Source organism: Ranitomeya imitator, chromosome 2 (genome assembly GCF_032444005.1).
Source record: "Ranitomeya imitator isolate aRanImi1 chromosome 2, aRanImi1.pri, whole genome shotgun sequence".
NCBI lineage: Eukaryota > Metazoa > Chordata > Amphibia > Anura > Dendrobatidae > Ranitomeya > Ranitomeya imitator.
Window position 1 is genome coordinate 458633477 of NC_091283.1, and position 22847 is coordinate 458656323.

The 22847-nt window shown below is 43.9% G+C and overlaps 1 protein-coding gene across 2 annotated transcripts in view; it reads left to right on the forward strand.

Annotated features, from left to right (window-relative positions):
• RBBP8NL (RBBP8 N-terminal like) overlaps positions 1–22847 on the forward strand; it is a 62220-nt gene that overhangs the window by 5748 nt on the left and 33625 nt on the right. For both annotated transcript variants that reach the window (XM_069751170.1, XM_069751171.1), the window contains exons 2-3: positions 3822–3941; positions 11527–11569. In XM_069751170.1, coding sequence (XP_069607271.1) covers positions 3875–3941; positions 11527–11569 — 110 coding nt within the window. In that variant the 5' untranslated portion in view covers positions 3822–3874. The remainder of the gene's footprint in view (positions 1–3821; positions 3942–11526; positions 11570–22847) is intronic.

The window sequence follows — 22847 nt, forward strand, 5'->3', positions numbered from 1 at the left end:
TATGGGTGGTGGTGCTGACAGCTATTACAGGTCTATATGATGGCACGACATAGCGTATGAGGTATAGAGCTGGCCATCCTATGGGTGGTGGTGCTGGCAGATATTACAGGTCTATAAGATGGCACGACATAGCGTATGAGGTGTAGAGCTGTCCATCCTATGGGAGGTGGTGCTGACAGCTATTACAGGTCTATATGATGGCATGACGTAGCATATCAGGAGTAGAGCTGGCCGTCCTATGGGTGGTGGTGCTGGCAGATACTACAGGTCTATATGATGGCACGACGTAGCGTATGAGGTGTAGAGCCGGCCATCCTATGGGAGGTAGTGCTGGCAGATATTACAGGTCTATATGATGGCACGACATAGCGTATGAGGTGTAGAGTTGGCCATCCTATGGGAGGTAGTGCTGGCAGATATTACAGGTCTATATGATGGCACGACATAGCGTATGAGGTGTAGAGCCGGCCATCCTATGGGAGGTAGTGCTGGCAGATATTACAGGTCTATATGATGGCACGACATAGCGTATGAGGTGTAGAGCCGGCCATCCTATGGGAGGTGGTGCTGGCAGCTATTACAGGTCTATATGATGGCACGACATAGCGTATGAGGTGTAGAGTTGGCCATCCTATGGGTGGTGGTGCTGGCAGATATTACAGGTCTATATGATGGCGTGACATAGCGTATGAGGTGTATAGCCGGCCATCCTATGGGAGGTGGTGCTGGCAGATATTACAGGTCTATAAGATGGCGCTATGTAGCGTATGAGGTGTAGAGCCAGCCATCCTATGGGAGGTGGTGCTGGCGGCTATTACAGGTCTATATGATGGCACGACATAGCTTATGAGGTGTAGAGCTGGCCATTCTATGGGAGGTGGTGCTGGCGGCTATTACAGGTCTATATGATGGCACGACATAGCGTATGAGGTGTAGAGCTGGCCATCCTATGGGAGGTGGTGCTGGCGGCTATTACAGGTCTATATGATGGCACGACGTAGCGCATGAGGTGTAGAGCTGGCTATCCTATGGGTGGTGGTGCTGGCGGCTATTACAGGTCTATATGATGGCACGACGTAGCGTATGAGGTGTAGAGCTGGCCATTCTATTGGTGGTGGTGCTGGCGGCTGTTACAGGTCTATATGATGGCATGACATAGCGTATGAGGTGTAGAGCTGGCCATCCTGTGAGTGGTGGTGCAGGTGGCTATTACAGGTCTATATAATGGCATGACATAGCGTATGAGGTGTAGAGCTGGCCATCCTGTGAGTGGTGGTGCTGGCGGCTATTACAGGTCTATATGATGGCATGACATAGCGTATGAGGTGTAGAGCTGGCCATCCTGTGAGTGGTGGTGCTGGCGGCTATTACAGGTCTATATGATGGCATGACATAGCGTATGAGGTGTAGAGCCGGTCATCTTATGGGTGGTGGTGCTGGCGGCTATTAGAGGTCTATATGATGGCATGACATAGCGTATGAGGTGTAGAGCCGGCCATCTAATGGGTGGTGCTGGCGGCTATTACAGGTCTATATGATGGCATGACATAGCGTATGAGGTGTAGAGCCGGCCATCTTATGGGTGGTGGTGCTGGCGGTTATTACAGGTCTATATGATGGCATGACATAGCGTATGAGGTGTAGAGCCGGCCATCTTATGGGTGGTGGTGCTGGCGGTTATTACAGGTCTATATGATGGCATGACATAGCGTATGAGGTGTAGAGCCGGCCATCTTATGGGTGGTGCTGGCGGCTATTACAGGTCTATTTGATGGCGCCATAGCGTATGAGGTGTAGAACTGGCCATCCTATGGGCAGATGACATCGAGGATGCATGCATTTCCTATCCCTTTGTCAGAAATATCCAAGATGGGAATATCCCTTTAATATTTCTATACTCAATTGAGAATTCTGTTTTCCTGATGCAAAGAAACATGGACTTGGGGGTTGTCAACTACATTTTATAAATGTAATAATAGGGCCCGGGTAAAAGAAAATGTATATTGTATTTTACATTTTACCACCACCCCGGACAGATTAGCACATTCATGAAATATAGTGGACGGCCCCTTTAAATGATAATATTCTGGTGTGTATATATTAGTAAAATACTGATTCGCCTTTAAGCCTCTACTAACATTCATCAAGTGTAGAATTAGCAGAACCAACAGTTCTGAGTCCGTTCCAATAATACTCTGATCACTTATGGTGGGCTCATTTATGGAATTATTTGGGCACCATATGTCACCTATATTGTTTTGTTCTGTGGTGTTGATAGGTCTGATAATTGGGTATAAAACACCCCTTCCCTCCTGACCTGAGATGTAGCCTGATGTGGCGCACCACATATCAGCATAATTATTGAGTTCTATCATAAGAAAATCAATTAATTGTGGATTTTATTTTTAAATCAAGATCAGGTCTATTAGAAGTAAAGGGATAATCATGGAATAACTACAGACTTAAGTGGGGATATTGTAGCAAAAAAATACATTTTGAGGGGGGTCTTATGGAGCATTACAACATATTTTTTGGCATTACTCTAAATACGAGGAGTGGTTAACCTTTATTTCTCACAAGTTCAACCAGACAGTCAACATAAAGTGAAATAACAAGTTCTTCGCTATGTCATCTTTCTTTACCATGGGTCAAATGACACACAGGGTGTACAGGACAAATACTCACCTGCTCCGCACAGCTTACAGTCATAACCCAGATAATATTTCAGCACGAAATTCAGGAGTTAAGTTTCACTAAAGAAATAGGATTCTCAAAGACGTCTCAAAAATAGTCCTTCTAATATCCTTAGTACAATACAGTAACAAAACAAAAAAAAAAAGCTGGCATGAAACGCGTTGTGTTCGAATATGTTGTGCGTGTCTGTATTTTATATAGATAAATACAATACTTCAAGATGTCACGAGTGGTCCTTATGATTTACCTAGTACTGTAGAATACAGAGAAAAAAAGCTGGAGTGAAATGCGTTGTGCTCCCATATGTAATGTGTGTTTCGGCTTGATGTGAATCCCCTCTATATTTTTCAAGAATTTTGAAGATATCTTACAAGCATCCTTCTGCTACTCCGAGTATTATAGTCGAAAAAGAAGAAAAACTTGATTGAAACGCATTGGATTTTAATTTGCTATATTTGGTGTGAATTTGTATATAAAGAAATAAGATTTTTGAATATTCAGATTTATTTTTTTTTATACTATTGAATTCAACAATAAGGAAGGAGCATGGAAAATAGTGGGAGTGAAACGCGTCAAATTTATGTATAAGATGTATACTAATGCTTAGAGTAAATCCACGAGGCTGTATATTGGCGCCATGTGTTGGCACCATCTCCAGCTTGCTCAAACACAAAATGCCTGGCAGCACAGCAGGGTCTTCACTGAACGCATCCATTTCTGAAACAGGATTGCCTGGAGCGATCGCTGAGTCACTAAACCACAAGGTATCAGACTCAAAGTGGAGTTTACTAAATAACTGTTGGATCAATCTTTTCAAAAGGCATTAAGTAAGGTGCAAAATACCTGAGAGAATTGGTCACAGGACAATTGCTCAATGAATGGCCCACCAATATGCGAAGGAAAGGGGGCAATAAAGTGGGCCCTGTCTATTTGACCCCTAAAAATGATCTCAGCATGCCCCCACCTTCACAAACGCTTTGAGGTAGAGATACTGCAGCTGCGTACCCCTCCTACCCTTCACCTATGTCTTCTATTAATAATATATTGGTATGGCAGCTACCAGTATGGTAGCAATGGTGTCATGTGTGAGGACATGAATAACATTATAAATCTCTTTCTATTCTAAGGGCAACATCCAAATGGTTATAACCCAGAATCTGTGAACGTAAAGTGTGGCAATATGGCGAATGAAAGCTTTGGCGAAGCTCTGAACAGACTGAAGGAGATACATGACAAGGAAGTAATCGGTGAGGCCAGAGATATACATATAAAGAACACTTATCACAGCTCTTCTGTGACGAGCCATACACCTATATAAGATGCACATGACCTGCCTGTCCTACATGTAACCATTAGAGGGAATCTTTCTCCAGGTTTTTGCTACCTAATCTGAGCAGCATGATGTAGGGGCAGATACCCTGATTTCAGTGATGTGGTACTACCTGGACTGCTTGCTGTAATTTTTATAAACTGACTGTTTTATCAGCAGGAGATTATCACTAGAGGACTAGTAAACTTGCTGCCAGATAGTCCAGCCATGCTCCCACCACTGATTAACAGCTTTCTGCCTATGCACAGTGTACACAGAAAGCTGCCGATAAGTGGTGAGAACTGCAAGATCTGCAGCAGATAAAAATGTTTAATTCAAAACTGCGGCAAGCAGCCCAGTATGTGACACATTGCTGGAATCAGAGTCTCTGATCATATTTCTTTCACACAGTCTTGCCATCACATTACTCTTCCTACTCCCTGATGTAACACATGACAGCATTATCATTGACATATCGGTTTGCATTGCCGCTCTGCACAGAATAGGAGATATTTTTACAAATTTTTCTTGATTTTATTTTTCATGCATTGGAACAATAAAAACAATGGTTGAAAAAATATTCAAATGTTTTAGAGCATATAGATAGCCCCACCTTACAAGATGTAGGATCGTTTATAAGTTGTGGTGCACTCAGCAGGAAACTGCAGCCTTATTCACTTGAAAATAGCTGTGCTGCTGTTCCCCTGTACAGTCAGTGGCTGGGTGAGAAACTGGAACCCACAAACTTGTATTTATTTTATTGAGATTTTATACGATACACCAACACCAAGTAGCAAGTATTTGTGACGTGTAAAGGAAATTATATATGGTTTTCTAATTATTTTACAAATTTAAATCTGAAAATTGTGACGTGCATTTGTATTCGGCCCACTGTAGTCAGATATCCCTAAATAAAATGAGTGACCAATTGCCTTCGTAAGTAGTATATTGAGTCCACCTGGGTGTAGTTTATTCTCAGTATAACTACAGCTGTTCTGTGAAGACTTCAGAGGTTTGTTTGAGAACATAAAGGATAAATCAGCATCATGAAAACCATGGAACACACCGGACGAGTTAGGGATAAAGTTGTGGAGAAAAGTAAAGCAGGGTTAGGTTACAAAAAAAAACTCTGAATATCTTATGAAGCACTGTTCAATCCATCATCAAAAATGTAAGGATTATGGTACAACTGCAAATCTTAAAAAATATGGCCGCCCACCTCAACTGACATCCCAAGCAAGGGGAGCACTAATTAATGAATCAGCAAAAAGGCCCATTGTCCCTCTGGAGGAGCAGCAGAGATCCACAGCTCAGATGGGAGAATTTGTCCACAGAACAATTATTAAAGGGAACCTGTCACCCCGAAAATCGCGGGTGAGGTAAGCCCACCGGCATCAGGGGCTTATCTGCAGCATTCTGTAATGCTGTAGATAAGCCCCCGATGTTACCTGAAAGAGGAGAAAAAGACGTTATATTATACTCACCCAGGGGCGGTCCCGCTGCTGGTCCGGTCGGATGGGTGTCTCTGGTCCACTGCGGCGCCTCCCATCTTCATTACAAGACGTCCTTTTCTGATCTTCAGCCACGGCTCCGGCGCAGGCATACTTTGCTCTGCCCTCTTGAGGGCAGACAAAGTACTGCAGTGCGCAGGCGCCGGGCTTCTCTGACCTTTCCGGCGCCTGCGCACTGCAGTACTATCCTCTGCCCTCAAGAGGGCAGAGCAAAGTATGCCTGCGCCGGAGCTGAAGATCAGAACAGGACGTCTTGTAATGAAGATGGGAGGCGCCGGAGCGGACCAGAGACACCCGTTTGACCGGACCAGCAGTGGGACCGCCCCTGGGTGAGTATAATATAACGTCTTTTTCTCCTCTTTCAGGTAACATCGGGGGCTTATCTACAGCATTACAGAATGCTGCAGATAAGCCCCTGATGCCGGTGGGCTTACCTCACCCGCGATTTTCGGGGTGACAGGTTCCCTTTAATCTTTTACTTCACAAATCTACCTTTATGGCAGAGAGGCAAGAAGAAAGCCATTCTTGAAAGCAAGCAATAAGAAGTCCAATCTGCAGTTTGCAAATGTGATGGAGGGGTCACAGCGAGCATATGGAAGAAGGTGCTCTGGTCAGATGAGATCAAAATAGAATTTTTTTTTACTAAATGCAAAGCGCTATGGGTGGGGGAAAACTTACATTGCACATTATCCTGAAAACACCATACCCACCATCAGAAATGGTGGCGGCAACAAACATACCCCAAAAGAATTGCAGCAGTATTTGCAGTGACAGGTGGTACTACAAAGTATTTACTCTGAGGAGCTGAATACAAATGCACATCACGTACGTATTTTTAAAATATTTAGAAACCCATGTAGCATTTCCTTTGCACTTCAAAAATACTTGCTACTTTGTGTTGGTGTATCACATAAAATCCCAATAAAATACATTTAAATTTATGGGTGTAACATGAAAAAATGTGGAAAAGTTTCCGGGGTATGAATATATACAGTATTTTGTATGAACTTTGTAAGCAGCATCTTCCATTCACCACTTCCACAATCATTTCAACAACAGACAGGATTAATGATTTGTCTTGTCTTTCAAGGACAGGATGAGGCACGTCTGAGAACCTTGAGAAAAATGTTCTGGGAAACACAACGTGCACTGGGCTGTGTTGGTTAAACGAGTACGACTGGTGGTGAGACCGCATTGTTTTCCTCAGCGTTTAGACAGGTCGGAGGAGAACCGCTCATGAATAAACTTGTCTCACCGATCCCTCCCATGGCTGTTTGGAGCCTGGTGCTTCTGTGGCTTTAAGGGGACTCTCAGCAGCTATGACTGCACACAATAGGTGACCTGGAAAACAATTTAAACATATTTATGCGGATGTTGTTAATATCAGTAGGACCGAGGCAAATCCAGCGCACCTCTTTGCCAAATCTCCGCTGCTGCGCTCCCTAACAGTGAAGTACCGTTGGCTCAATATTGCTAGCAGTCCCCAACCACTCTCATCTGCTCCTGAATAATGGCTGTACGGGTCTCTGAGTAAATGGGGGACTATAAAATGTAAAAAAAAAACTAAATCCATAATACTCACTGGTACAGACTTTTTCCTGGACTGAGAAGAGACAGGAAGCAGAGATATCACTGTTCAATGAGCTGCCAGATTGCTGTCGCCAATGACTGGCTGCAGTGGTAAGACGACTTCCAATGATGTGCTGCTCAAGGGTATCTGAGCGATGCAAAAAATCATTGTTTTACTCCAACAACCCCTTTAAAGTGCAGAACAAAGAGGTTAGGGAGTACTGACTGCAGAGTCCAAGGCACTTCACTGTTAGGCAACCACTGCCATAGTCACGGCGGGCATGTGCCGTACGACAGCAATTCTCTAACAAGTCGCATGACCCAAAAAATGTGAGCATAATGTATCAAAATAAATAAATTGGACTTTAACACTGCTGGCCATCGTTAGGAGAGGTCATCAATGTCTGATTGGTGGGGGTGTGACAGCCTGCACCCCTGCCGGTCAGCTGTTCCTGGTTTAAGTGGCGGATGGATCTTGTTAGTTACGGCGCCACACAGCTCTGCCGGCGGAATAGTGGCAGCGACCGGGTACTGCAAATCCACCTCACATTGATTTGAATTCGGGGCGGATGTGCAGCTCCGTAACTGAGCAGTTCTGGTCGACATCGAAACTGGGAAAAGCTGATCAGCCGGGGTCTGGGTGTCACACCCCTACCGATCAGACATTCATGACCTAAGGATAGGTCATCAATGTCAAAATCCCGGACAACCCCTTTAATGAATCAGGAGAGTCTAACGAGTGGTGTGCGCCTCCATGAGCTGCAGCACAAATCTTACTACAGTCCCCACAGTCTCTGGATTAACAGTTCTGGCTTGCGAACACGACAGCTCCTTATGAATTAGATGAGTTACCGTGATCCTGTCCCACAAAGCTCAGGTCCACTAACAGTGGCCTCGGTTGGGTATTGCACATCCACCCCCTCATTGGTTCTAATAGATAGCGGATGTGCAGTACCCGGTCGCCGCCACTATACAATAAGCAATTTTCTGATGACACTTACCTTTAAATTACCTGATAAACAGTAGGGGCCCATATACTATTTCTTCATAGGGACCAGATACTGTCTATGTCTGCCCCTTAGTTACCACCAGAAATGTTTGTCAGAGGCTTACTTTGTTCTCGCCATTGATAACCCATGCATGTTCAGCCAAGCGGATCATATATGTGAAGGATGAGAAAAATAGCTGTGGGCAGGACTGGCATGTGAATGTAAAAGTTGTGCCAATGTCTAGAATAAATCTACCATATTGTGGAAGCTCCGTTATTGATAAATTAATGTGTAATATCGCAGCCATATGTCTTTTCATTATGCCATGATAAATAATGATCAATTAACACAATTGTAAAGGGCTGGTAACCCTTATCTTACCAAATGTATTGGGGCCATGATTTTGTGGCACTTACTAATATACAAATATTACAGGTTCTCCTCCTCCTTCACAGACTGCACAGCTCTTGTCCACAGTATGGCCGCTGATGGAGGTGCATCTGACCAGACCTGTCCATCAAGATTCTCCAATGGAAAAACACTGTAACTGGGAAAGCTGGAAAAGCTGTTTTTTAATTTAAGGAGACTGGCGGACAGGTCTGGTCAAGTACTCCTACATCAGCAGCCGTTATATGGACAAGAGAGCTGAGCAGGATGTGAGGAAAGAAGTGCAGGAGGAGAAACTATAAGGCAATACTTGTACATAAGTAAGGAACAGAAAGTCATGTCCTCAACACATTTGTTAAAATGTGGACAATACCTTTAAGTTAAAAGTCCCACTGGCTTCACATACCAGGGCATCTATGGATAGGCAGTTTCAGAAGAGATGGTGAACCACAGGTTGGAGATCATGGATTTAGAAGATTACAACTTTACTACAGGTCTTTCTACTCTTGAATCTCCTAGAACATTATGGATGGATCTTCACAGCCTCATACATTTCAGTCCATATATATCAGCTAAACCTTTATGAATACAAATCTAGGACCATAGAAATGTGTTCAAGGATATAATTTGAAAAATAGTCAATCGGTGTTTGACTGCCATTATGTGGTGACCCTTTCACATGCCCTGTGTGCAATCAAGATACCCATCCAGTCGGGCTCAAGACACGTCTCTCAGGTCATGCCATCCTCTACCGATGGCCGTCGTCTTGATAGCCCAGTTTTAACATGACATTAAGGCTTCTCATGCTACATGCCTGTCCATAATCTGTTGGATTTGAGGGTAACAACACTGTCATTTAACCCCTTTTAACCCAATATCATCTCTGAAGTTTGACCAGATGTTTCATCACCTCACATCAGATGGAGGTACATGGAATTTAACAAGTAGTTGGGACTTTTTTCAATGTCATTTTCTTAGAACACTGGCAAAGTGTAAGTTGAAGTGCAAATAGCTGTTGGAGTTGTGTAAAAAGCCAGAAACCCGACAGACAGGTTTGTCACGTGTCGCGAGTCGTTAAGGGAAAGAATATTTTCTCATTATTGAGCAGACATGTAGCAATGTGTGTGGCAGAGAGTCTCAGACAGCGGAGGTATAAAAGCTGTACTGTATAACACACGGCTGCTCTTATTATACACAGGGAAATTCAATTCATCATTGCAGATGTTGGCAAGCTTTGTGAAGGGAACAGTTCTCTTCCTCAACCCACCCCGGAACTACTGTTGGCAGATTCTACAAACTGATTGGAGAACCATATACAGTATTTGTGTATGGAAATAAATGAAGGCCCTCAAACAAATTTTACAAAAGTTGGCTGATCCCACTAGTTTTAACGGCATGCATATAGGTACCTTAACATTTCGCAGCATGGCCAGCCACCTTCCTTAGAAGCCGGTATAACTAAACACAATATCGGTCCCTAAGGTCAAGTAGAAGACAACTCTATTTGGAAGTGACAATGGAGACATTCACTTGTCTTTGGAGTCTATTCTTTTTTAGGATAGTTCACACATAAACTAAAAGACCTCAGTGAGAACCTGTTCATCATAGATTAGATGGAGAGTGGTCTGCAGAGTAATTCCCCCACGTTTTCTTATAATTTCTCCATACAGTAGTAGCCAAGGAAGTCACCGTGAATCTCCATTTAACTATAATTACATTTATGACATACAAATGTTTAACATTATTCTAACTTGTGTAGAATCATACTTAGTTCTCCATTAAGGTTTGGTTCACACTATCTTCATGGCTTCTGTTCATAACAGAGCCAGGAGCTATGACAGTTCTGAAGGATCAGTTTCTAAAGGCACCCCAACAATTCTCATGGTTCCTATTAGCTTGGTATGGTGCCCATAGCGGTTCCAATATTTTTGACAATGAAGCTGCAGACTAAATCAGCTTTGATGTCAGCAATATCAGAATCATTAATACAAATAATAATCTTTATTTTTTTATAGCGCTAACATATTCCGCAGCGCTTTAGAGTTTTGCACATGTTATCATACAAAGAGCATAGAACAGTGTGAACAGAGGTTTACTTTGTCTGATAATGTTTATAAAAAAAAAGTGTAAAGTGGAATTCAATGATCTACATGTACTGCGTTCTTTAAAGGTTAACAACCTTTCTCACTTACAGCAACATTGCTGGTACTCTAATTATTAACCACTCCTTTGATAAACAAGCAATAAAATCTGCTACAGTCTTCCATCACAAAATTGTCTACATACCTGCCAAATGGCATCAAAAAAGTGCTGTCTAAACCAGTCACTTTTGACTAGAAACCCTAAAATGTTGGAAATTTGAACAATTATACAATTAACAATTTTAAGACTGGTCATAGTAACTGCTACACATAGGATATGACCATCAAAGCAGATGATTGACAACAATCAATAAATTAGAAAATATGATTAAAAAACTGCAACTAATTATTTGTAGCTGTTGTTATAGGACATATTATTGTTGTAACCTGTGCAATTGCACAAGGCTTAAGAGGTTAGGGCTCACTTAAACTTCCAAAGCAGCAAGCAGTTTCTGTGACAAAGACATAAAAGGGTACATTATGATCTACTATTGGACTGCAAAGAGCCCACATACTGGTCTTCTGTCAGCAATGGCACCTCATAAGACATGTTAGATACCAAATGAACAGTTGGTTCTTGAAGTTAATGTTTTAGAAACAGGATAAATAAGCAAGTGTAAAGATCTGAGCAAAGGCCAAATTGTGATGTCTTCAATTCATGACTGGTTCAAAACATCTCTAAAACAGGTCTTGTAGGGTTTTCCCAAAATTCAGTGGCTACTACGTACTAAAAGTGGTCCAAGTAAGGATGACCAGTGAATCAGTGGTAGGGTCATGAGTCTCTTAACTTTTTTAAGTCAAAATGTTATCATTTTTTAAAAGAAGTAAACACATCTTTTGTGCTTTTTTTTTACTTTAGTTAGAACAAACAACTGAACTTTACACTTAGAAGTTAATAACTATGTTAATAACTTACTTTGTTTCAGGTATGCAAGCAAAACTCACAGAATTAACAATGGAGAAGTGTCGGTGAGTGAGGCTTTATTAGACTACTTTTCTCAGTTTTTATACATCACTGATTTGAGTTCCCACTGATATTCCTATTTTTTTCTCACCATTACAATCTAATTAAAATGCATAAGAACAGAGACTGAATGCTGCCCTTCTACTCCCTCTATCTGGAGAAAAGAATATTGCAGGCATCTTTTTTGCTCCCATTACGGTTCCTAAAAATATTTAGTTATATAAAAAGCAAAGACATCGGTCTTTATTATACATGTTCTTCCTGTTTTTTTTTGTAATTAACAGTACATGGACACATTATATTTTAAGGCTCTTTTCACATGTCTACGGAAAATTGTTGTTCCTTGCTCTTATTTGCATACCAAACTCAACCATCCTAGCAAATGATCTGGAATTAAAACCGAGAACAGACAGATGCCATCTGTGTTACAGACACATGCTGTCTGTTTGAAACACGGACATATAAATCATATCTTAAAAGGAATCTGACACCAGATTTCTGCCACCTAATTTCAGCATAATATAGATACAGAAACCTTGATTGCAGCGATGAGTTAATTACTGGGCTTCTTGCTGTAGTTTTGATAAAATCACTGTTTTTATCAGCAGGAGATTATCACATTAGGACTAGTAAACCTGCTGCCAAGTTGTCATCCATACTCATGAGCTCTGTGTAGCTTTGTGCAGAAATCTGCCAATCAGTGGTGTGTGCGGGGGGGTTTAATGTTATAAAAAAAAGAAAAAAGAAACAGAATATTAATTACAAAACTGGTCTGGTGGGTAAATGTGGTGTTAGCACAAGTGTGTGTACATATAGCAACACATTTACTGTTATGGCTGGCAATCAGGCAACACAGCGTGCAGTAATCAGCGCACATACAGAGATCTGGCAATAACCAAAAACAATAGGACGAGCTCTGAGACGTGGAATCTCTGTAGACTGCAGTACCTGATCTATCCTCACACAACTATAAGCAGCAGTGGATTGCGCCTATCACTACCTATGCAACTCGGCACTGCCTGAGGAGCTGACTAGCCTGAAGATAGAAATACAAGCCTGACTTACCTCAGAGAAATACCCCAAAGGAATAGGCAGCCCCCCACATATAATGACTGTTAGCAAGATGAAAAGACAAACGTAGGAATGAAATAGATTCAGCAAAGTGAGGCCCGATATTCTAGACAGAGCGAGGATAGCAAAGAGAACTATGCAGTCTACAAAAAACCCTAAAACGAAAACCACGCAAAGGGGCAAAAAGACCCACCGTGCCGAACTAACAGCACGGCGGTGCACCCCTTTGCTTCTCAGAGCTTCCAGCAAAAGTTAATAGCAAGCTGGACAGAAAAAACAGAAAACAAACTAGAAGCACTTATCTAGCAGAGCAGCAGGCCCAAGGAAAGATGCAGTAGCTCAGATCCAACACTGGAACATTGACAAGGAGCAAGGAAGACAGACTCAGGTGGAGCTAAATAGCAAGGCAGCCAACGAGCTCACCAAAACACCTGAGGGAGGAAGCCCAGAGACTGCAATACCACTTGTGACCACAGAAGTGAACTCAGCCACAGAATTCACAACAGTACCCCCCCCTTGAGGAGGGGTCACCGAACCCTCACCAGAACCCCCAGGCCGACCAGGATGAGCCACATGAAAGGCACGAACAAGATCTGGGGCATGGACATCAGAGGCAAAAACCCAGGAATTATCTTCCTGAGCATAACCCTTCCATTTGACCAGATACTGGAGTTTCCGTCTAGAGACACGAGAATCCAAAATCTTCTCCACAATATACTCCAATTCCCCCTCCACCAAAACAGGGGCAGGAGGCTCCACAGATGGAACCATAGGTGCCACGTATCTCCTCAACAACGACCTATGGAATACATTATGTATGGAAAAGGAGTCTGGGAGGGTCAGACGAAAAGACACCGGATTGAGAATCTCAGAAATCCTATACGGACCAATAAAACGAGGTTTAAATTTAGGAGAGGAAACCTTCATAGGAATATGACGAGAAGATAACCAAACCAGATCCCCAACACGAAGTCGGGGTCCCACACGGCGTCTGCGATTAGCGAAAAGCTGAGCCTTCTCCTGGGACAAGGTCAAATTGTCCACTACCTGAGTCCAGATCTGCTGCAACCTGTCCACCACAGAATCCACACCAGGACAGTCCGAAGACTCAACCTGTCCTGAAGAGAAACGAGGATGGAACCCAGAATTGCAGAAAAATGGAGAGACCAAGGTAGCCGAGCTGGCCCGATTATTAAGGGCGAACTCAGCCAACGGCAAAAATGACACCCAATCATCCTGGTCAGCGGAAACAAAACATCTCAGATATGTTTCCAAGGTCTGATTGGTTCGTTCGGTCTGGCCATTAGTCTGAGGATGGAAGGCCGAGGAGAAAGATAGGTCAATGCCCATCCTACCACAAAAGGCTCGCCAGAACCTCGAGACAAACTGGGAACCTCTGTCAGAAACAATATTCTCAGGAATGCCATGTAAACGAACCACATGCTGGAAGAACAAAGGCACCAAATCAGAGGAGGAAGGCAATTTAACCAAGGGCACCAGATGGACCATTTTAGAAAAGCGATCACAGACCACCCAAATGACCGACATTTTTTGAGAAACGGGAAGGTCAGAAATGAAATCCATCGAAATATGTGTCCAAGGCCTCTTCGGGACCGGCAAGGGCAAAAGCAACCCACTGACACGTGAACAGCAGGGCTTAGCCCTAGCACAAATTCCACAGGACTGCACAAAAGCACGCACATCCCGTGACAGAGACGGCCACCAGAAGGATCTAGCAACCAACTCCCTGGTACCAAAGATTCCTGGATGACCGGCCAGCACCGAACAATGAAGTTCAGAGATAACTTTACTAGTCCACCTATCAGGGACGAACAGTTTCTCGGCCGGACAACGATCAGGTTTATTAGCCTGAAATTTCTGCAACACTCTCCGCAAATCAGGGGAGATGGCAGACACAATGACTCCTTCCTTGAGGATACTCGCCGGCTCAGATAACCCCGGAGAGTCGGGCACAAAACTCCTAGACAGAGCATCCGCCTTCACATTTTTAGAGCCCGGAAGGTATGAAATCACAAAATCAAAACGAGCAAAAAATAACGACCAACGGGCCTGTCTAGGATTCAAGCGCTTGGCAGACTCAAGATAAGTAAGGTTCTTATGATCAGTCAAAACCACCACGCGATGCTTAGCACCCTCAAGCCAATGACGCCACTCCTCGAATGCCCACTTCATGGCCAGCAACTCTCGGTTGCCCACATCATAATTACGCTCAGCAGCAGAAAATTTCCTGGAAAAGAAAGCACATGGTTTGAACACTGAGCAACCAGAACCTCTCTGTGACAAAACCGCCCCTGCACCAATCTCAGAAGCATCAACCTCGACCTGGAACGGAAGAGAAACATCAGGTTGACACAACACAGGGGCACAGCAAAAAGGACGCTTCAACTCCTGAAAAGCTTCCACGGCAGCAGAAGACCAATTAACCAAATCAGCACCCTTCTTGGTCAAATCGGTCAATGGTCTGGCAATGCTAGAAAAATTACAGATGAAGCGACGATAAAAATTAGCAAAGCCCAGGAATTTCTGCAGACTTTTTAGAGATGTCGGCTGAGTCCAATCCTGGATGGCCTGAACCTTAACCGGATCCATCTCGATAGTAGAAGGGGAAAAGATGAACCCCAAAAATGAAACTTTCTGCACACCGAAGAGACACTTTGATCCCTTCACGAACAAGGAATTAGCACGCAGTACCTGGAAAACCATTCTGACTTGCTTCACATGAGACTCCCAATCATCTGAGAAGATCAAAATGTCATCCAAGTAAACAATCAAGAATTTATCCAGATACTCACGGAAAATGTCATGCATAAAAGACTGAAAAACAGATGGAGCATTGGCAAGTCCGAACGGCATCACCAGATACTCAAAATGACCCTCGGGCGTATTAAATGCCGTTTTCCATTCATCTCCCTGCCTGATTCTCACCAGATCATACGCACCACGAAGATCAATCTTAGTAAACCAACTAGCCCCCTTAATCCGAGCAAACAAGTCAGAAATCAATTGCAAGGGATACTGAAACTTAACAGTGATCTTATTAAGAAGGCGGTAATCAATACACGGTCTTAGCGAACCATCCTTCTTGGCTACAAAAAAGAACCCTGCTCCCAATGGTGACGACGATGGGCGAATATGTCCCTTCTCCAGGGACTCCTTCACATAACTGCGCATAGCGGTGTGTTCAGGTACGGCCAAATTAAATAAACGACCCTTAGGGAATTTACTACCAGGAATCAAATCGATAGCACAATCACAATTCCTATGCGGAGGTAGGGCATCAGACTTGGACTCTTCAAATACATCCTGAAAGTCCGACAAGAACTCTGGGATGTCAGAAGGAATGGATGACGAAATAGACAAAAATGGAACATCACCATGTACTCCCTGACAACCCCAGCTGGTTACCGACATAGAGTTCCAATCCAATACTGGATTATGGGTTTGTAGCCATGGCAACCCCAACACGACCACATCATGCAAATTATGCAGTACCAGAAAGCGAATAACTTCCTGATGTGCAGGAGCCATGCACATGGTCAGCTGGGCCCAGTACTGAGGCTTATTCTTGGCCAAAGGTGTAGCATCAATTCCTCTCAACGGAATAGGACACCGCAAAGGCTCCAAGAAAAATCCACAACGTTTAGCATAATCCAAATCCATCAGATTCAGGGCAGCGCCTGAATCCACAAACGCCATGACAGAATACGATGACAAAGAGCACATTAAGGTAATGGACAAAAGGAATTTGGACTGTACAATACCAATAACGGCAGAGCTATCGAACCGCCTAGTGCGTTTAGGACAATTAGAAATAGCATGAGTAGAATCACCACAATAGAAACACAGTCTGTTCAGACGTCTGTGTTCTTGCCGTTCTACTTTAGTCATAGTCCTGTTGCACTGCATAGGCTCAGGTTTACTCTCAGACAATACCGCCAGATGGTGCACAGATTTACGCTCGCGCAAGCGACGACCGATCTGAATGGCCAAGGACATAGACTCATTCAAACCAGCAGGCATAGGAAATCCCACCATTACATCCTTAAGAGCTTCAGAGAGACCCTTTCTGAACAAAGCCGCTAGTGCAGATTCATTCCACAGAGTGAGTACTGACCACTTCCTAAATTTCTGACAATATACTTCTACATCATCCTGACCCTGGCATAAAGCCAGCAGATTTTTCTCAGCCTGATCCACTGAATTAGGCTCATCGTAAAGCAATCCCAGCGCCTGGAAAAATGCATCAACATTACTCAATGCAGAATCTCCTGGTGCAAGAGAAAACGCCCAGTCCTGTGGGTCGCCGCGCAAAAAAGAAATAATAATCAAAACCTGTTGAATAGGATTACCAGAAAAATGAGGTTTCAAGGCCAAAAATAGCTTACAATTATTTCTGAAGCTCAGGAACTTAGTTCTGTCACCAAAAAACAAATCAGGAATCGGAATTCTTGGTTCTAGCATCGATTTCTGATCAATAGTATCTTGAATCTTTTGTACATTTACAACGAGATTATCCATTGAGGAGCACAGAGCCTGAATATCCATGTCCACAGCTGTGTCCTGAAGCACTCTAATGTCTAGGGGAAAAAAAAGACTGAAGACAGAGCTAAGAAAAAAAAATGATGTCAGGATTTCTTTTTTCCCTCTATTGGGAATCATTGGTATGGCTCCTTGTACTGTTATGGCTGGCAATCAGGCAACACAGCGTGCAGTAATCAGCGCACATACAGAGATCTGGCAATAACCAAAAACAATAGGACGAGCTCTGAGACGTGGAATCTCTGTAGACTGCAGTACCTGATCTATCCTCACACAACTATAAGCAGCAGTGGATTGCGCCTATCACTACCTATGCAACTCGGCACTGCCTGAGGAGCTGACTAGCCTGAAGATAGAAATACAAGCCTGACTTACCTCAGAGAAATACCCCAAAGGAATAGGCAGCCCCCCACATATAATGACTGTTAGCAAGATGAAAAGACAAACGTAGGAATGAAATAGATTCAGCAAAGTGAGGCCCGATATTCTAGACAGAGCGAGGATAGCAAAGAGAACTATGCAGTCTACAAAAAACCCTAAAACGAAAACCACGCAAAGGGGCAAAAAGACCCACCGTGCTGAACTAACAGCACGGCGGTGCACCCCTTTGCTTCTCAGAGCTTCCAGCAAAAGTTAATAGCAAGCTGGACAGAAAAAACAGAAAACAAACTAGAAGCACTTATCTAGCAGAGCAGCAGGCCCAAGGAAAGATGCAGTAGCTCAGATCCAACACTGGAACATTGACAAGGAGCAAGGAAGACAGACTCAGGTGGAGCTAAATAGCAAGGCAGCCAACGAGCTCACCAAAACACCTGAGGGAGGAAGCCCAGAGACTGCAATACCACTTGTGACCACAGAAGTGAACTCAGCCACAGAATTCACAACAATTTACCCAGCAGCCTAGTTTATTATTAATATTCTTTTTTCTTTAGAACATAAAAATATGTGTGTGTGTGTGTGTGTGTGTGTATGCATATACAGTGCCTACAAGTAGTATTCAACCCCCTGCAGATTTAGCAGGTTTAATAAGATGCAAATAAGTTAGAGCCTTCAAACTTCAAACAAGAGCAGGATTTATTAACATGCATAAATCTTACAAACCAAAAAGTTTTGTTGCTCAGTTAAATTTTTATAAATTTTAAACATAAAAGTGTGGGTCAATTATTATTCAACCCCTAGGTTTAATATTTTGTGGAATAACCTTTGTTTGCAATTACAGCTAATAATCGTCTTTTATAAGACCTGATCAGACCGGCACAGGTCTCTGGAGTTATCTTGGCCCACTCCTCCATGCAGATCTTCTCCAAGTTATCTAGGTTCTTTGGGTGTCTCATGTGGACTTTAATCTTGAGCTCCTTCCACAAGTTTTCAATTGGGTTAAGGTCAGGAGACTGACTAGGCCACTGCAACACCTTGATTTTTTGCCTCTTGAACCAGGCCTTGGTTTTCTTGGCTGTGTGCTTTGGGTCGTTGTCTTGTTGGAAGATGAAATGACGACCCATCTTAAGATCCTTGATAGAGGAGCGGAGGTTCTTGGCCAAAATCTCCAGGTAGGCCGTGCTATCCATCTTCCCATGGATGCAGACCAGATGGCCAGGCCCCTTGGCTGAGAAACAGCCCCACAGCATGATGCTGCCACCACCATGTTTGACTGTAGGGATGGTATTCTTGGGGTCGTATGCAGTGCCATCCAGTCTCCAAACGTCACGTGTGTGGTTGGCACCAAAGATCTTGATCAGACCAGAGAACCTTGAACCAGTCAGTCTCAGAGTCCTCCAAGTGATCATGAGCAAACTGTAGACGAGCCTTGACATGACGCTTTGAAAGTAAAGGTACCTTACGGGCTTGTCTGGAACGGAGACCATTGCGGTGGAGTACGTTACTTATGGTATTGACTGAAACCAATGTCCCCACTGCCATGAGATCTTCCTGGAGCTCCTTCCTTGTTGTCCTTGGGTTAGCCTTGACTCTTCGGACAAGCCTGGCCTCGGCACGGGAGGAAACTTTAAAAGGCTGTCCAGGCCGTGGAAGGCTAACAGTAGTTCCATAAGCCTTCCACTTCCAGATGATGCTCCCAACAGTGGAGACAGGTAGGCCCAACTCCTTGGAAAGGGTTTTGTACCCCTTGCCAGCCTTGTGACCCTCCACGATCTTGTCTCTGATGGCCTTGGAATGCTCCTTTGTCTTTCCCATGTTGACCATGTATGAGTGCTGTTCACAAGTTTGGGGAGGGTCTTAAATAGTCAGAAAAGGCTGGAAAAAGAGATAATTAATCCAAACATGTGAAGCTCATTGTTCTTTGTGCCTGAACTACTTCTTAATACTTTAGGGGAACCAAACAGAATTCTGGTGGGTTGAGGGGTTGAATAATAAATGACCCTCTGAAAAGACTTTTCACAATTTAAAAAAAAAATAAACAAAGAAATAACATTATTTTTTGCTGCAGTGCATTTCACACTTCCAGGCTGATCTACAGTCCAAATGTCACAATGCCAAGTTAATTCCAAATGTGTAAACCTGCTAAATCTGCAGGGGGTTGAATACTACTTGTAGGCACTGTATGACTATGAAAATTGTACATTCACACTCTTGGCATTCTCTTGGTGAGCTTGAACAGGTAGTCAGCGGGAATAATTTTCACTTCACAGGTGTGCCCAGTCGGGTTTAATAAGTGGGATTTCTTACCTTATAAATGGGGTTGGGACCATCAGTTGTGTTGAGCAGAAGTCTGGTGGGTACACAGCTGATAGTCCTACTGAATAGACTGTTAGAATTTGTATTATGGCAAGAAAAAAGCAGCTAAGTAAAGAAAAACGAGTGGCCATCATTACTTTAAGAAATGGAGGTCAGTCAGTCTGAAAAATTGCGAAAACTTTGAAAGTGTCCCCAAGTGCAGTGGCAAAAATGTCAGATCTTTTGGAACTCCTAAAATGAACCCGCAGAACCACAATAATGAACCTACCAAGGGTGAGCTGGCCTGGTGGACCAGCCCCAATACAGGGAATGTTAGGGGCAGGCCCGAGGGAGACTATTGCCACAGAAACTGATACCCGGGGACAGGAAGTAGGAGCGGAAAAGACGCAGAACAGAGACACAGGACAGATTGGCAATGACTGAGACTAAAGGTACCGTTACACTAAACGATTTACCAACGATCACGACCAGCGATACGACCTGGCCGTGATCGTTGGTAAGTCGTTGTGTGGTCGCTGGGGAGCTGTCACACAGACAGCTCTCTCCAGCGACCAACGATCAGGGGAACAACTTCGGCATTGTTGAAACTGTCTTCAACGATGCTGAAGTCCCCGGGTAACCAGGGTAAACATAGGGTTACTAGGTGCAGGGCTGCGCTTAGTAACCCGATATTTACCCTGGTTACCATTGTAAAAGTAAAAAAAAAAACACTACATACTTACATTCCGATGTCTGTCACGTCCCCCGGCGTCAGCTTCCCTGCACTGTGTGAGCACCGGCCGTAAAGCAGAGCGGTGACGTCACCGCTGTGCTCCGCTTCACGGCCGGCACTGACAGTCAGCGCAGGGAAGCTGACGGCGGGGGACGTGACAGATATCGGAATGTAAGTATGTAGTGTTTTTTTTTTTACTTCTACAATGGTAACCAGGGTAAATATCGGGTTACTAAGCGCCGATCCAGCGATGACAGCGGGTGATCAGCGACCAAAAAAAGGTCCTGATCATTCCCCATGACCAACGATCTCCCAGCAGGGGCCTGATCGTTGGTCACTGTCACACATAAAGATATCGTTAGCGGGATCGTTGCTACGTCACAAAAAGCGTGACGTTGCAACGAAATCGTTATGTGTGAAGGTACCTTAAGAATAGGCAGGATATGGCGGACGCCCAGGACAGACTGGATATGGTGAAAACAGAGGACAGGCAGGGTATGGCGGAAACACAGGGCAGGCAGGTTATGGCGGAAACACAGGACAGGCAGGGTATGGCGGAAACACAGGACAGGCGGGGTATGGTGGAAACACAGGACCGAGCAAGGTACAGAGGGACCTGGGTCAAATGAGGACAAATGACAATCAGGCATGGAGCAGAGGAAGGAGTTACCTTAAATAGACCGAGTGCTACAGAACTTCCGGGTCAAGATCCTCCAGAATCATAGAGTGAAGGAATGGAGCATCTGCAGACCAGAGAGAGGAAGTGCGCGTGCGCAGTGAGAGGCGCACACGCGCACCCGACGTGATCCAGGGACTGGCGGCGAGTCACGAGAAGAGACCGGAAGGCGCGCGCACACACCACTTGAGTGCACCGGGACGGTTAAGTATGTTGGCGCGCAGAGAGAGCGGCAGGCGCGGAGGCAGGTGGCGCCGTGACAAAAAACCATCAAGCGCTACAAAGAAACTGGCTCACATGAGAACCGCCCCAGGAAAGGAAGACCAAGAGTCACCTCTGCTTCTGAGGATAAGTTTATCCGAGTTACCAGCCTCAGAAATCGCAGGTTAACAGCAGCTCAGATTTGAGACCAGGTCAATGCCACACAGAGTTCTAGCACCAGACACATCTCTACAACAACTGTTAAGAGGAGACTTTGTGCAGCAGGCCTTCATGGTAAAATATCTGCTAAGTAACCACTGCTAAGGACAGGCAACAAGCAGAAGAGACTTGTTTGGGCTAAAGAACACAAGGAATGGACATTAGACCAGTGGAAATCTGTGCTTTGGTCTGATGAGTCCAAATTTGAGATCTTTGGTTCCAACCACCGTGTCTTTGTGCGACGCAGAAAAGGTGAACGGATGGACTCTACATGCCTGATTCCCACCGTGAAACATGGAGGAGGAAGTGTGATGGTGTGGGGGTGCTTTGCTGGTGTCACTGTTGGGAATTTATTCAAAATTGAAGGCATACTGAACCAGCATGGCTACCAGAGCATCTTGCAGCGGCATGCTATTCTATCCGGTTTGCATTTAGTTGGACCATCATTTATTTTTCAACAGGACAATGACCCCAAACACACCTCCAGGCTGTGTAAGGGCTATTTGACCAAGAAGGAGAGTGATGGGGTGTATCCCCAGATGACCTGGCCTCCACCGTTACCAGACCTGAACCCAATCGAGATGGTTTGGGGTGAGCTGGACCGCAGAGTGACGGCAAAAGGGCCAACAAGTGCTAAGCATCTCTGGGAACTCCTTCAAGATTGTTGGAAGACCATTCCTGGTGACTACCTCTTGAAGCTCATTAAGAGAATGCCAAGAATGTGCAAAGCAGTCAACAAAGCAAAAGGTGGCTACTTTGAAGAACCTAGAATATAAGACATATTTTCAGTTGTTTCACACTTTTTTGTTAAGTATATAATTCCACATGTGTTAATTCATAGTTTTGATGCCTTCAGTGTGAATGTACAATTTTCATAGTCATGAAAGTACAGAGAAATCTTTAAATGAGAAGGTGTGTCCAAACTTTTGGTCTGTACTATATATTATATATATATATATATATATATATATATATATATATATATATATATATATATATTTGGCCCAAGGGTGACATGTATGGTGGAGTAGGACCCATCAGAAGGAGATCACCTTGCCATGGTTGATGGGCACACATGAATTGGCCAATTTATGCGCTAAGAATCTTCATTTCATCTATTACTGTAAGTTTTATGAAAAAAAATGTTTTT